At 42.1% G+C, this 15,900-nt stretch overlaps 1 protein-coding gene across 2 annotated transcripts in view; it reads right to left on the reverse strand.

Annotated features, from left to right (window-relative positions):
- Positions 1-1,203: 1,203 nt before the first annotated feature.
- Positions 1,204-15,900, reverse strand: part of OLFML1 (olfactomedin like 1) — a 49,218-nt gene continuing 34,521 nt past the window's right edge. The window contains exons 3-4 of one of the 2 annotated variants that reach the window (XR_014979938.1): positions 1,635-2,731; positions 1,204-1,513 (exon numbers count right to left, since the gene is read on the reverse strand). Coding sequence is in view for 1 of the 2 variants with exons in the window: in XM_085648227.1 (XP_085504353.1) it covers positions 1,944-2,731 (788 nt within the window). In the remaining variant the exon portion in view is untranslated. Of the gene's footprint in view, positions 2,732-15,900 lie in introns of both variants that reach the window. The other variant, XM_085648227.1, reaches the window with a different exon arrangement.

Genomic DNA, 15,900 nt, shown 5'->3' on the forward strand with positions numbered 1-15,900 from the left:
AATTAGTATTGTGAATTTTATTTTATTAATTCAATTTTTAATGTTGGTCAGTTATGGTATGTTAATGATCAACCTTCCAGATCAGAATGCATTTTATCATCCTTTTTGTGTCCCTTGTTTTCCACTATCAGAAGTGACCTTGAAGCCTTTTTTTATTGGAGTAAATGTTCTGCTTCTGCTGCGAATTGCACATTGGTTCATCCCCATAACTTTAATGCAGCTTTGTAATGTGCTTGTGTTGTCGTAATTAGTAGTTTCACTATTCTTTATTTTCTGCATATTCTCTTGTATATTTTCTAAAAAGGTTTCTGCTTGCGGTGCCTAGAGGATGTCATCTGTGGTCTGTTTGTGTGTGCATGATTATTAAAATGTAGTTTGTTAGGTAATGGATTAGAAAAGATTTTGAATATTCGTGGGAGTTAGGTGAAAGTGTCTGTTGTATCTTATTGAATAAATCCTATTGTACATTATTAGGGACTGAATACAATGTAGACAATGTAGGTTGAACAAGAGTAAAATGAATAACTACAATTGGTAGGTTTTGTGAATATTGTAAGTGTCCATGTTTGCACAACCAGCAATGTGGACAAAGGTTTTGTTGCTTGGAGTAGCCAAGCTTTCTCAGCAGTCACTGTTTTCGCACAGTAGTCTTCAAAGGTTGAGGACCCCTTGGAAGGTGATTGCTGGTGGAATATTTGTCAGCTCTATAGAGTTCACAAAAGAAAATATTTGTCAACACACTCATCGTTGAATACATTTCATGTAAAAACTTAGAGGTATAGTTGGAAGATGGCAGTGCCATCAGAACGTCACTTTTAGCGACGTTCTGGTGGCATATGCCGTCCCCATATTTACAAAGCAGCATTAAGCCACTTTTTGTAGCTTAACGCTGCCATGTAAACAGCCGCGTCGGTAGTAGGAGTTCCTGCAGGGCGGTGACGTAGGGAGGGGGAGGGGCAGGGTGGGGGGTAGTAAACTATGGATTACTGAGGTTTACAGGTAAGTAAACATATAAATTAATAAAACGAATTTTGTTGCGTGCACTGCATCCCCAAATGCGATGCAGTGCACGCAACGAAATTCGTTTTATTAATTTATATGTTTACTTACCTGTAAACCTCCGTAATCCATAGTTTACTACCCCTCACCCTGCCCCTCCCCCTCCCCACGTCACCGCCCTGCAGGAACTCCTACTACCGACCGCGGCTGCATGTAAATAAGGTCCCTTTACACGCATCGCTTTGCATGAAAGTGGCGTGCAATTTGTGTTGCTGTGGGCGTTCCACCTCAACACCCATTGCTTTTTGACTCTGTCCCAGATTTACAAGGATATGTAAATCTGAGCCAATTGCAAATACTAACGCCATGCAATATCGGACGTTAGAATGGCGAAAACGAGGAGAAATACTTTAATTTCTTCTCGTTTTCGCTTTTTCTATGTGTGCTGCATTCTGCATTGTGCAGAAAGTAAACCGCCATTAATGATTATTTATGTACAGAAAACTGTCCCTTCCTGCACATAAACAGTCAATAAATAATGACGATTTGTCACTTCAATGAGTGCTGCTAAACAGCACACATAGAAGTAACAATTCACCATTATTGATTGTTTATGTGCAGGAAGGGACACCTACCTGCACATAAATTATAATTCCCTGCAACACAGGCACCCTTGCACAATAGTGCAAGGGTGCCTGCATTGGTGCTAGGCAGCTAATTTTAGGGCCAGCGCTAGGGAAAACACAGGGGTGCGCCACATTCTTGTAAATACAGCGTATCCTTGCGTTTTGGAAATGTCAGAGCACAGCGCTGCCAAATTTGGCGCAGCTCCGTGCTCCGACATTTCCTTATACATATTTCGCTCAGTCTTGATACCTATGTGTGTATCTGAAGGAAGAAAAACATTTATTGCACTTCCTTAAATAAGACTGTTTATGCTTTCTCTATGTATGTTCAATTTTTCTTTTTAGTTCAACACTATAAATAATTTGATAACCATCATCCCATGAATACAGTCGCTTTTCTCTTGGATTGTAGTGCATGACAGAGTGGCTGCTGTAACGTTTCGGGAAATATATTGTTGAAGTTTCAAACCTATTTATAATATCTAATGTGTCATAAACACACTCTATGTGAGATCTGCCCCCGCTTGGGGAGTTGTAAACAACATATAATGTGCCACATATTAAAAATGCTGCTTCAGCATTTGTGCTGCTGCAAGATGTGTTCCAAACATGTTCAATAGACAAATTCTCATAATCAATCTTAGTGATGACAATGTTCTCATCAATACTGGGCACAGCGTGGATCGCCCAAACGCCTTGCTCGTCCGCAGCCAGATCAATTTTGTTGAAGGGGGATAATTGATATACTGGGACCTCTCCAGCACCAGGCAGCAGCATCCGACCTGTCACATTCCTCTTCTGTAAGTCATATTTAATGATCTCGTTTCTGGTCCCCTCCATGTGGAAAAAAAGAAAGCCGTTGTGAAGGATCTGGCCAGCACCCTGCCAGGAGAATGGCAGGGTGACATTCCGAGCTCTTTGCATGTAGTTACTGTCTGTAAAATCGTCAATAGTTGAAAATTCCAGAAGGACGTTGTTGTGAGGTCCATTTAGAAAATAAATTTCATGCGAATCGTTGCCTGAATCCTTCATCCAGGAGCCGTGCATCTCACCTGCTTTTTTGACCATCTTGACAGACTTAATACCAGTGAGCATATTGCTACAACCTGCAGCGGAAACATAAAATTGGTATGCATTAAAATTCCAGTGGTGCTTGGTTAATGTCAGAATCTATTTTTCATCATTCATCCATGCATATACCCAATATCCCAGTCATTACTGCTGAAATCCGATCTATGTCATTGTTAAGGTGACATAACACTCGCTTATAAACTGGTTGGTGATATTTGTAAATAGCTGTGCTAAATTTCTGGTTAACATAATTAAAACTGTTTTCCATAAATCTAATAATACATAGCGGTGGGATCTATTTGCTGGATATGGTCAAAATGTAAAAACAGATGATTATGATGATCTAGTTTGCACCGACAAATCTAGGACTACTCTAATGCCTAACTCAGTTAGTTTACCTAGTCTTCTAGGGTATAAGTGCCAAGAGAATTGAAATAAATAATACAAAGGAAGCCAACTAAATTCGGAAATGGAAAACTCGGTATTCAAACAGGTTAAGTGCAAAATAACTGAACTGTCGTAAGCGTTATCAAAACGATTAAACATTCATACGTATCTTATTATACATGTTGGATCAGTGCAGGATGCGAGGCTTGTGATATTTAAAGCATTTCTTTACTGAAACATGGGGGAATTTTCTAAGACTAGCAAAGTATAGAAATGTAAATCTGAATTTTGTTACATAAATTTGTATCCTTGTGACTTCTGTTGTATGTTGTTTCTTTCATGATTTGTCACCATTTCTTCAATTTTTGTTATTTTTCTTGTAGTGTTTTACTTTTGCCTAAATGATTACATAACAAATCTAAAATGGCGCATATGTTAAACAGGAGAAAAGTGAGAAAAGGTACACCAGAAAAGTAAAGAGATTAACAGAAGTGTTGCTTTTTAAGCTTTACTTTTGGTTTTATTTGGATTTGCTACAAAGACAAAGTTAATTGGATTGGAATTAGCAAATAGTACAAATATTGGAGAGAAAAGCAAAACGCCTGAGATTTCCTGTCTTCTGGAATAGCAAGAGTTGAATATTTTAGCTGTGCAAAAGATAGTAGGTTTATCAGTGTAATTGCTTTAGTTGATGTCAGAACCCTTTCAGAGAGCCATGAGGAACGCGGGGCTTCTGGGCCCAACCATGGTGGTTTTAGCCTTTTACTCCTGATGTCCCAGGGCCTGACCTACTATGGATCCTGCTCAGCTAGGCCAAGTAGCACTTCTGCACTTGACTCTCATGGGTGGCTGTGGTCGAGAGTCAAGGCTCCCTCTGGGACGGATGTAGATACAGGTCATGACTCAGAACTAAAAGTACAAATAGTACGAACAATAAATCAATGTCCAGCTTTTATAAGCATAGAAGTATTTTATTTCTAACTCGACACATGCAAGAAAGTACAACATTCAGAAGCAACACAACACAATCCCCCTTGACATTGGGGCACTAGTAGTTATCAGGCAAATCTCTTGTAACATGTTTGGGGTTATTACCCATTTACTGGTGGCCACATCCAGGGAATACAAACTTTTAGGCCGTACTCAAGTGTTCTCCCTTTGACTCTTAGGAATTAGTCAAAACTGCCTATGATGTTGCATCACCGTTAGGAGCAAGTCCCCCAGGGCCCCAAAGGCTCAGCTTCAGTCTTACCCGCTCCAGGGTATGGCAGTGTTCAGCAGTACAGTGAGCGCCCTCTCCTCTGGCGGGCCCCAGTCCACTCCCAAAGGATGCTGCAGCACTTGCCTGCACAGGCTCTTCCTGTCGAGCAACACTGCCATTCGGTTTCCAGTGGTCGGAGTTGTCCTCACTCGCAGGATACAAAAGGTAAGTTACTTTTTCCCTAACAAAGGGGAGTATTCTCCGGCTTCTGACTGGAGCTCCGGGGAGGGTGCGACACCCTCAGTGGCATCCTGTGATACTCATGGAAACAGGTATAGATAGCTGGCTAGATCCCCTAGTCATGGCAGTAATCCTTTAATCTGGGCCACAATCCAAACATGTGGCCACAGTGATGCTGGCATATGGGGTTTCTGCATTGTTCACTATATGGCACAGACTTTTCGGTGTGATCACCCTCAATAGGGCATGCAAACGTCTCATGCTCCAGCCCAAATAAGTTCACTGGTGGCCCCTTCTGCCTTATGGGGTCACCGCAATGGTGTGTTACTGGCCTGGTGCTTCCCACACAGTCCACTTCACATGGCCAGGATCACGGTGGTCCTCTCCTGACATATGGGGGTTGTCAGACTGTTGCTGCATACATGCAATGACCCATTTGGTGTGCAGCTGCTCTCCTCACATCTTGCTCAAGGATTCCACTCAGTAGGGCTAACCATTGGACCTGGCACCCTCCAACTCACTCATCTTCCTCACAGGGCACACTGGTCTCAGCAAGCAGGCAGGGGATGTTGTTCCAGGCTTCAGTGCAGGTGATCTTGTTTTCCCTGGATGATGTCCCCTCGCCCAGCAGGAAGACTACTAACTCACCTTGGCCCCCAGTCATGGTCACAGGCAGAAGTCTTGCAGTGCTTCCCATCCTCACACAGCCCATCTGGCTGCTTGGCAGATGACAAGTTTTTGGGGACTCAACCTCCCCTTCTTGTGGTCCTTTTCCAGACACCAAATGTGAGTTAGGGTCTGGGTCTTAGAAGTTTTATGTTGTGGTTCTGCTTTTCTTCAAGTGGGCACTTCTTTTCATTTACCTTCATGAAAGATGTCTGTCACAGCAGGTACGACCACGAAGCTGATTGTCCACAGCATAATTTATGGAAGTGCCCAGAGTTCGCACCTGGATGTCAGCAACAGTTAGAGGTGCATCAAAATGTTAATGCCATACCTCCAGCCCTATTCTTTATGATCCTCTTATAAGTCCCATCTCCCTTTCCTGGGATGTGTCCTTGCCCCTTCCTTGTGATCTATCACTGAATCAATGAACAATATTTTGAAATGTAAAGGGAGACTCTTCCTTTTCCCTTCAGTGTCCCCACTCTGCTCACTGAAATGCAGCAATACCTAAATCTGTCTGGGGGGATTCCTCTCCTCCTCATGTTTTTACCAGGCAGGCCTAGGGTACCCAAAATGTTAGTCAGGATCCTACATACAATGTAGTGCAGGTGCACTCATTCAGTGTACTTTCACAGCACAATTTCAGTCCAGCACTGTTTCTCCATGTATTGTATCCATACATGTACCCAGGAATCCAGCACATGCACTCAGTCTTCAAGCACTGTTCAGCACTGAATCTTTTCTATATTTAACAAGGGTGTACTCTTTACAAATACACACCCTGCCAGTACACGTGTGCTGGAGCAGGGTTTTCTATAGAAAATTTATTGAGATTTAAACTCCAGTTTTATGTTTATATGTCATAATTAAAATTACTGATAATTAATTATTAATTACTAATTTTGTTAAAGTTTCTGACTAATCAATATTACTAATGAAAGAATTACACGCGGGAATGCATTTATGTTGCTTTATTAATATGTGGACTAAGTTGGTGAGCAAATTAATAAAATATGTGTGGCTAAAGTGCTATTTGTTTTGTGTTTGCGCTTTAAAATAACGTGCTTTAATGCTTTTATATGTCGTAGACGGCTAGATAATTACTTACACATAAGGGTATTAGTGGGTATTAACATTGTATAATCATTGCGATGTATTAACGTTGTTTTGTATTTCTTTAAATTAAGATGGTCCGTTTTGGCCTAATCCAAGATGGCCGATATTTACAGCCTGCACTCGAGTGATTGAAATTTGATGAGAGGCCTCGCTGAACATGGTTGGGAGTCACCTGACCACGGCTTCTGTATTAAAAGTTTCCGTGAGGACAGCAGCTTCAGGCTCATTGCCAATTGCCCTTGGAGAAGAATAAAGCCACAATGAACTCTGATAAGTTTGCGGTGGCTTCACTATGGTTCCGAGGAAGAGCATTCATGGATGTATCATTTTTTAGTTTGAGCTTCCTTCTTCCGTGTTTTTATTTTTGTGATTTTTCTGAGCGGAGGTTTTCTAAATGTTGCAAATCAACATCCTTTCCTGCTCGCTCTGCTCAGCGGCTCAACGGACGTTTAGAGTTTGTTTGTTACTTTTATTTTGTAAGTTTAAGTATAAATACTGTTAGACTAGAGAGGGTCTAAGGCCACTTCTTCCCGAACCTATGCTCGAGAGGATCGACGCTGATTGAGAGGACGGCGACTCGGGAGACTTTACTGAGAGACCTGTCCTGACCCATTTAGCTAGAATAGGTAACTATGAGAATAATGATTTTGCTAATGATTGACTTTCATTTGAACTAATTTAGATAAATAATCCTTTTGTTTGAATCACAGTGTCGGGTGGTTATTTCTTTGTCATTGTTTGAGTTCCGAATGTATTTCCTGTGTTTAAAATCATGACTCAAGACATATCTTTAAGGTCGCATTGACCTCGCATTAGATGCAAATTGGTTTAGGTTTTCTCTCGTATATTCAGAGTAATAGACTGAATGTCAGTGTGATGGGCCCTAGCGTATGATGAGTATATGTGCGTGTGACTGTGGAATTACTCTGTCCGTGGAAGTAGGGAGAAATTATATGCGCCGATCTGCAGCAGTTTCCTGGTAGCAGTATGATGGTTTTAGATTATTGTCTTGATCTGATAGATTGCTTGTACATAGGCTTTTGGATTCATTGATTTATTGATTGATGTTGATATATGTACTAATACTATATGTTGAAGTCGTTGTATTGAGTTCTATGTAGTGTGTACGGCTTCTGGAACGTGGGGAGCTGGTGACGGTTCCGTAGTAGGGCAGAGGGAAGTGAGTGCTGCTCTCGGGAAAGACGGAATTGTTGGAATTACCTGTACGTATGCAGGAAAAACGTGTGACAATTGAAGTTTCGCGTCACATTGTCTGGGTTCGGAATCAGTGACATCGTCGTGTGTTACTATTAGGGACATATTTTCAGTATAAACGGAGTGCGTATGGTAGCGAAGGTTATCTGTGAAACTCTGATCTTAAGTCCCAGGGATCCGTAAGGTTTGCCGTTAAAGCTTACTGCTGGAGAAGTAATAGGTATTCTCTGAGCTTGTTTGAAGGACTGGGCAGAGGAAAGCGCTGCTTGGTTAACGTGTGTTATAATTCTGTAGTGGGACAGACTGTTCGCTGTTCTCGGGAAAGGCAGGATTCTGTGTGGATGTGCTACATTTTTCTGGTGTGAAAGTGCGTGAATGTATGAACATTTGGTTGATTGTGAGACTCTTTGGAGCATTCCTAGAGGAAACAGTTAATGGATGCATGATAGAAGGGCAGAGTAGAGGTATGTGCTACTGTGTCAACGAAAGTAATAATTCCGTAGTGGAGCAGAGGTAAGCGCTGTTCTAGAGAGAAGCAGGATTCTTGTAAGAAAGACCTTTCTTTACTATTCTGTGGTTAGCGAAGCAGACAATGGAGATGTTTATATGATGTAACTAATAGATTTTGTAGAATTTGGAACGAAGTCTACTGAGAAGGTTTTGTAAAGGAGGGGTAGACGAGTGACAGGAGACAGGAGCAGAAGCGTATGCAGCGACTACTGACGTCAGGGAGTCAGAGACAGACCGCGCTGTGATTGGACAGTGGATTAGAACAGTGCTCGCGCTGGGATTGGTGCGTTGGTGTGAGCCGCGCTGGGATTGGAAGGAGTACAGGGTGACGTAGACGCTCCAGGATTGGTGCGTTAGTGTGAGTCGCGCTGTTATTGGACAAAAGATCGTACAGTTGCGGAAGGGACTAGAGAATAGTGGTAAACGCTAAAATGTATTACCAGACAGAGGAAAAGAAGAAGAAATCCTTGTTTGGTAAAATTAAAAGATGGTTCGACAAGGATAAGAACATAATAACTAGAGAAGGTGAATTGCTACCTCCGACAAGAACTCCTGCATCCTTCATGGTTGCGAAATATGGGTATCATACCTGTATATGGTTAGACAATTGGGCTAAGTACACTAAGGAGGATGGTGTTTTAGCGTTCCCGGAACATGGTTCATTTAATCTGGCCGTGTTGAGAAATTTACGGGAAAAGATGATGTGTCTAGAGCCTAGACCAAGGCCAACACAGTTCGAGGCGTTGGTAGAATGGGAAGATGAGGTGCATGAGCGAGAAAGGCAGAGGAGTGGAGGCAATTATAGGTATATTTTCGGGAGGAAATATGATCGTGAAACTCATCATGATCGAATGAGGAGATGGCGAGATGCTAGTATGTCAGAGGGATTATATCCTATGAGAACTGTTGAAGAAACGGAAGGGAGAAAAGGTGCGGAAAAGGTACCTGATGCAGAAGTGAGAAGGTATGGGGCTAATGATTATGAGGATGAGGTCTTGGATGACATGATCTATAAGAGACCGCCACCATATAGACCAGAACCAGAAGAGAGAACGCCGGTTGCTACTCCTATAAGAGACACTTTGCGAATTGTTAAAACTGAGATTGTGACACCTGATCTGAAAAGTGGTAGCTCTTTCATGGAAATGGAAAGAGAGAGAGAGCGGGAGAGAGAGAATCGGATCAGTGAAGAGAAAACAAGAGAATTAGCCAGAACCACATCTGAGCTGACTGAGAAAATTAGAGAGCTGACGAAAAATTTAGAAGCTGTTACAGTGCCTGTAACCATAGGTCTGGTGGTGCCTATTTTTGATAAGCAAAGAATGGGTGAAAATGGTTTGACAGTTCCCTATGTAGGAAATGGTTTGGTTGGTTCTTGCTCTTTGGAGGAATCAGGAATGCGGACAGGGGAAAATAATTTAAGACAGTTGAGACATGACACATGTAGTGGAGGATGACACATGACACATGTAGTGGAGGATCAGATATACAGCCTAATTCAGGATTGAATACTGGTTGTTTAGGAGGATCAATTTTGGAACCACAGAGGATGGCAGAACAAGTGGGTGCAGTGAAAAAGTCTACAGAAATAACAGCTGAGGATTTGAATGATTGGTTGAAAGTTCTTCAAAAGAAGGATAAAGATTCACAGGCAATTGATGTAGCCAGGTTGCGCATAGAATTGGAGGAGCTAATTGCAGGAACAATTCATACAGAAATATTGAAAACCCATCATGATGGAGAGTTGTTATTCATGTGCAAGAGTATCACCTGGAGGGCTAAGAGTACACATGACAGGTTAAAAGCAATAGCGAGTGAACAAGGAGTTGACATGGATAAGGTGAAAGCTTTGCAGAAGTCTTACAGGATGGATTTCTCGGATAAGGACATTGAAAATTTAAATGGTGTTGGTAGAACAGGGCAGATTAAGGAAATGATTTCTTTATTGCGAAAATGGGGTGATGTGGAAAAATGGAAGGATAGATGGTACAAGAAAAGGGAAGATTCAGTGGACAGGACTTATTCAGCTTTTCCCATGAGAGAAAAAGAAAAAACAGTGGATGCTTATCCTATGAGAGAGATTCCTGGAGGAGGATATGTACATGTCCCATGGACTAGACAGGATATTTTGTCATTTACGAATGATTTCCCTCGATTTAGAGAAAAGCCCCTCGAGTGGTATAGGCAGGTAGACAGGTTTGTGAAATTGTCAAAAGTGCTGTGGATTGATCTGAATAGTCTGTTTGATATAATTGTTCCAGCAGACTTGTGGGCAGAGTGTAAAATAGTTGTAGATTGGCCTGCTAAGGAGTATCCAAGAGATCCGAAAACGGGAGCATCAGACCCAGAGGTGATGAAGAAATATGAACAGGTTATTGTGTTCCTGAAAAATAAGGTACCCCCGAAAGAGACGGACTGGGTTAAGATAGATCGAACACATCAGGAAGTGAAAGAATCAGTTCATGCTTTTTATGAAAGGCTGATACTGGCTTTTAAACAGTTCAGTGGAGATGAACACCTGGGTGATAAGGATTTGAGTCATTTTGTATACAGGTTTGTATATGACTTGAGACCTGAAATAAGTGAAAGAATTCGTGAGCACACAGTTGACTGGCAGAGAAAAAAGATTGATGAAATCTTGAGACATGCAAAGTACTTTAGTGATGAAATTGAGGCAAAACAGAGAAAGATGAAAGAGAAAGCAATGTGGGCACAGGTGAAAGTTGCAGAAAGACAAGAAGCACAGCTGGTGGAACAAGCAAATAATCCAGGAAATAGGCCCAGATATGGCACAGGAAAGGGAAAGGGGAATTTAGAAGAAGCAAAGAAGAAGTTCCCTTGTCACAACTGTGGACAATTGGGGCATTGGAGATCCGAGTGTACCAATCCACCATTAGTGAGTAATGAGAATAAATCATTGAATCAGGTGCAGAACGAGGGGTGTAATCATCAGCAGCAACAGCAGAAGGTTGTCAGACAGCAGAGTCAAGAGCCAAAACCGCCCTTGCCGCAGAATAGAGGGTCCCAAAAGTATAACCAGGACTCAGGATTCTACAATGATGAGCAGGTAAACAAACCGAGACGTACTAACCCGGTACAGCAGTACTGGTTAAAGAATGAGGGGAGTGAGTCTGAAGGGGACTATTGACGGTGCCGAAGAGAGGAGGAAGAGTGCATACTTGGTGCAACTCTAGAAATAGACCAGGCAGGACCATTTGTAGATGGAAAAATAAATGGGGAGAGTGTTACTTTTTTGGTAGACACAGGAGCGACGAGATCAACTGTCAGGTCAGCAGATATAAGAAATCTTCCTCTCTCGGATGAAGCAATCCAAGTGGTTGGTGTAGCTAATACACAGATTAAGACTCGTCTTACTGAACCAGTAAGGGTAAGAATAGGGAAATTTTCAGACATGCATAGATTTGTAGTCTGTGACACTAGTCCAGTGAATTTGTTAGGTAGGGATTTATTGTGTAAGATGAATTGCACAATTTTCTGTACTCCGGATGGAATAGCTTTTGAGACACCAGATGAGGATGTTTTGTACAGGATGACTCTAGATAATAGAGAGAGTGAGATTGTTGGTACATATGCTGTGTTTAATCCAGATGATTTGTCTCAAGAGTTGAGACACACAGTAAAAACAGCGGTTTGGGATTTTACTGGAGAAGATGTGGGATTGATGAATAATGTAAATCCAGTGAAGATTTCAGTGAAAGAAGGGATTGTTTCTCCTAATATCCCACAGTACAGATTGACACCAGAAATAATTGAGGGAATAACACCTATAATTGACAAGATGATTCAACAGGGTGTTTTGAGAGAGTTACTGAGTAGCCCGTGTAATTCACCGATAATGAGGCTAAAGAAACCTAATGGAAAGTTCAGGATTGTACAAGATTTGAGAAAAGTTAACAAAATTGTGGTGGCATGTTGTCCCATTGTGCCAAATCCATCAGTGATTTTGTATCAGATTCCTCATGATGCTGAATGGTACACCGTGATTGATTTGTGTCATGCTTTCTTTTCAATTCCATTACATCATGACAGCCAGCCGATTTTTGCATTTCGGTTTGGACAGCGTATTTTGGCATGGTGTCGTATCCCACAGGGGTATACAGAGAGTCCATCGATATTCAATCAGTTATTAAAGAAATCATTGGAGAGTTTGATCATGCCTGAAAGCTCAGAACTAGTGCAGTACATCGATGACCTACTTGTGGCATCGAAGACACGTGAAGCTTGTGAAGTAGATACCATAGCTTTACTGAATCATCTGGCAGATGGAGGGTTAAAGGTATCTCCAGCCAAATTGCAATTTTGCAAGAAAGAGGTGCATTATCTTGGACACAATATTGAAAAAGGTCTGAGAAAAGTGACTGATGACAGGATCAAAATTATCAGAGGAATGAGAGCCCCGATGACCCAGAGAGAAGTGAGGATGTTTCTGGGGATGGTGGGTTATTGTCGTCAGTGGATAAGTAATTTCTCCCTGATAGCAAAGCCATTGATTAAATTGACTAAAAGTGAGGTGAGAGACCCATTGGAATTGGATGCAGAACAAATGGCAGCATTTGAAGAGTTGAAGAGCAGAATGTGTGAAGCTCCTGCTTTGGGAATGCCAGACTATGAAAAAGAGTTTGAGTTGTATTGCAGTGAAAGAAATGGATGTGCACTTTCAGTGTTAATTCAGAAACATGGACAACTGAGAAGGCCAATTGCGTACTTCTCTTCAACACTTGACCCCGTAGCTGTGGGTTTACCAGGTTGCCTGAAAGCAGTAGCTGCTACATGCAGAAGCTTGGAACAGAGTGAAGGTATAATAATGGGATATCCTGTACGGGTATTCGTACCTCATGATGTGGCAATTCTTTTGACAAGAAGCAGGACTCAGTATATGTCACATAGTCGGCTGACTAAATATGAGAAAATCATTCTGGGAGCATCAAATGTGACTCTTGAGAGATGTGTGAATGTGAATCCAGCAACTCTGTTACCAGATGCTGAAAATGTGAATGTGGGAGATGATGTTGATCATGATTGTTTGGATGTGCTTGACTACTGCACAAAACCCAGACCAGACATAAGAGATTTGCCATTACCTGAGAGTGATCATGTGCTGTTTGTGGATGGATCATGTCTGAGAACTGATGATGGTGTGCTGAGTGCAGCATATGCGGTGTGCAAGGTTTCAGAAGTTATGGAAGCTTCGCCTTTGAAAGGAGTTAGATCTGCTCAAGTGGCTGAATTGGTGGCATTGACAAAAGCTTGCAAGATTGGGAAGAATCTGAGAGTGACTGTGATGACTGATAGTCAGTATGGATTTGGAGTGGTTCATGATTTTGGCCAACTTTGGCTACAGAGAGGTTTCTTGACGTCGAGTGGGACTCCAATAAAGAATGCTGAAGTGATTGGGAAATTGCTTGAGGCGATACAGCTGCCTAAAGAACTAGCGGTTGTAAAATGTGCTGCTCATGGACAAGGAGATGATTTTGTTACTCTTGGTAATCGTTTTGCCAACGACATAGCACAGTATTGTGCAAAGAACAATCATTCGATTAACAGGGGACGAGAGAGGGAAATGTCTTTTTGTTCTGTGATGTTTACTAATGTCCTGGAAACGTGGGATGAAGTGAAACAGTTGCAGGATGAAGCAGGAGATGAGGAAATGAGAGATTGGATTAAGGCAGGTTGTGCCCCAAGAGAGACAGATCATGTTTGGATCTATAGAGATGGTAGACCAGTCATGCCTAATTCGATGCTATCAACAATGGCAAGAATGTATCATGGCCAGGGACATCTGGGAAGGGATGCAATGATTAGGTCCTTTAAACAAACCTGGTACAATGCAAAGTTCAGGCTGATTGCAGAGAGCATCTGTCAAAGATGTTTGATTTGTCAGCAGTTCAATACAGGAAAGAAGACAGTGGTGAGCCTAGGAACAATAGGCAGAGAAGGATGTCCTTTTACCAGAATGCAAATTGATTTCATTGAAATGCCCCAAGTGAACAGATTGAGGTATGTTCTAGTGGTAGTCTGCTTGTTTTCGAGATGGGTGGAGGCCTATCCGACTAGGAGAAATGATAGAATAACAGTGGCAAAGTTACTGTTAAGAGAATTGATTCCTAGGTACGGGTTCCCAGTGACAATTGAGTCAGACAGAGGTGGACACTTCTACAATGAGCTCATGGGTTTAATTTGTGAAGCATTGAGCATACAGCAGAAGCTACATTGTGCATACAGACCAGAGGCTTCTGGTGTTGTTGAACAGATGAATGGCACAATCAAAAACAGAATTGGTAAGATGTGTTTGGCCACTGGAATGAAATGGCCTGATGTCTTGCCTCTAGTGCTAATGACTATTAGGTCTACTCCAGATAGAACGACAGGTTTGAGTCCACATGAAATATTGATGGGGCAAGCGATGAGACATGCTTTCGTGCCTGTCAACAAGTTAATGACAATAACTGATGACATGATTTTGGATTACTGTAAAGGCCTGGCTGACGCAGTTCATTCTGTGTTTCACCAGGTTGGAGGAGACGCCACTACACTTGAAAAGAAGCAAGCCCATGATCTGAGTCCAGGGGACTGGGTGAGGATAAAAGTGCACAGAAGAAGAAATTGCTTGGTTCGAAGGTGGGGAAGGCCAAGACAAGTTATTCTGACTACGACAACTGCAGTAAAGTGTGCTGGTGTGAAAAACTGGGTTCATGCAAGTCATACTCTGAGAGTTCCTAATCCAAAGGATGGGACTGGTAAAGAGTATTTTGAAGAGTCGGATTCCAGTGATGATGCAGAGACTGAACCAGTGAGAAGAAAAAAGAATCCTGAAAGGGGGGAAGGAAAAAGAGAGTTAGGTGATTCTTTTTTCATTCCAAGAGAGGCTTCAAGAGAAACATTGAGAGTCTCAGGGGAGAGATCAGATTCTGTAAGAGTGCCTGAAGCTCCAACAACGAGTGGTGAAGAAAGAGGAGAAAGGAGCAATTCCACAGAGACTACACCTGAGTCAGATGAGGAGGTTGAAAATCCACCTGAGATTACTCCTGAAGAAGTAGGGTCAGAAGAAGATAGAGAGGGACAGATTGCGGAAGACCCCCGAGGAGGTGTAGGGAACATTCCTGAAAAGCTAGGTGAAGGGACAAGTAGACAGCAAGAAGATTGCGTGTCGGAGACCCGAGGAGGGACAGTAGTAGGGAAATCTCAATCAGTGGAGAAGAAGTCTGTGGAAAAAGAGAAAGTCGTTGATGAACAAGAGGCAAATGAAACAGGATCAGATGAGAGTGAGAATGAGAAATCAGAGGGTCGAGTCCTGAGAAAGAGAACTTGGATCGGAGAAAGAAATAATAAAGAAGTGAGACCAAAAAGGGTTGTAAGAGGAGATCTTTGGCCTAACAGGATAAAGAGGCTAAGGTACAGACTGACACGAGAAAATTCCTCAAAAGCTAAACAGGTGAACGAGGTGTCCAGTCAGAATCAAGCAAAGAGCGATAAACAAAAGGTCTCAAAAGAACCAGAGGAGATCAAGAGAATCAGAAAACCTAACCAGAAGTATAGGTCACCGGAATGGTCGTACGTGGCACTGTCTGAAGGTGAAGAGGCAGAAAGTCAAGGAAATCCAGAGGGGACCGTGCGAGAAGTGGTTGAGGAGGAGAAAACTGTTGGAATCCTGAAAGTTATCTTGACTGACATTGGAGAAGAGTCAGATGCTCAGGATGTTGAAGATCTGATACAGTTTGATGTTGCTGAAGAAGAGGTGAAAAGTGATGAAAATCCCAATTGAGTGAACTGAAGGAGTCACTTGGAGAGGAGTGAAAAGAAGAAAATCTGAAATTAGCTGTTTGAAATAATCTAGAGTTTAAAAATTCG

The sequence above is a fragment of the Triturus cristatus genome, chromosome 3_2 (assembly GCF_964204655.1).
Source record: "Triturus cristatus chromosome 3_2, aTriCri1.1, whole genome shotgun sequence".
NCBI lineage: Eukaryota > Metazoa > Chordata > Amphibia > Caudata > Salamandridae > Triturus > Triturus cristatus.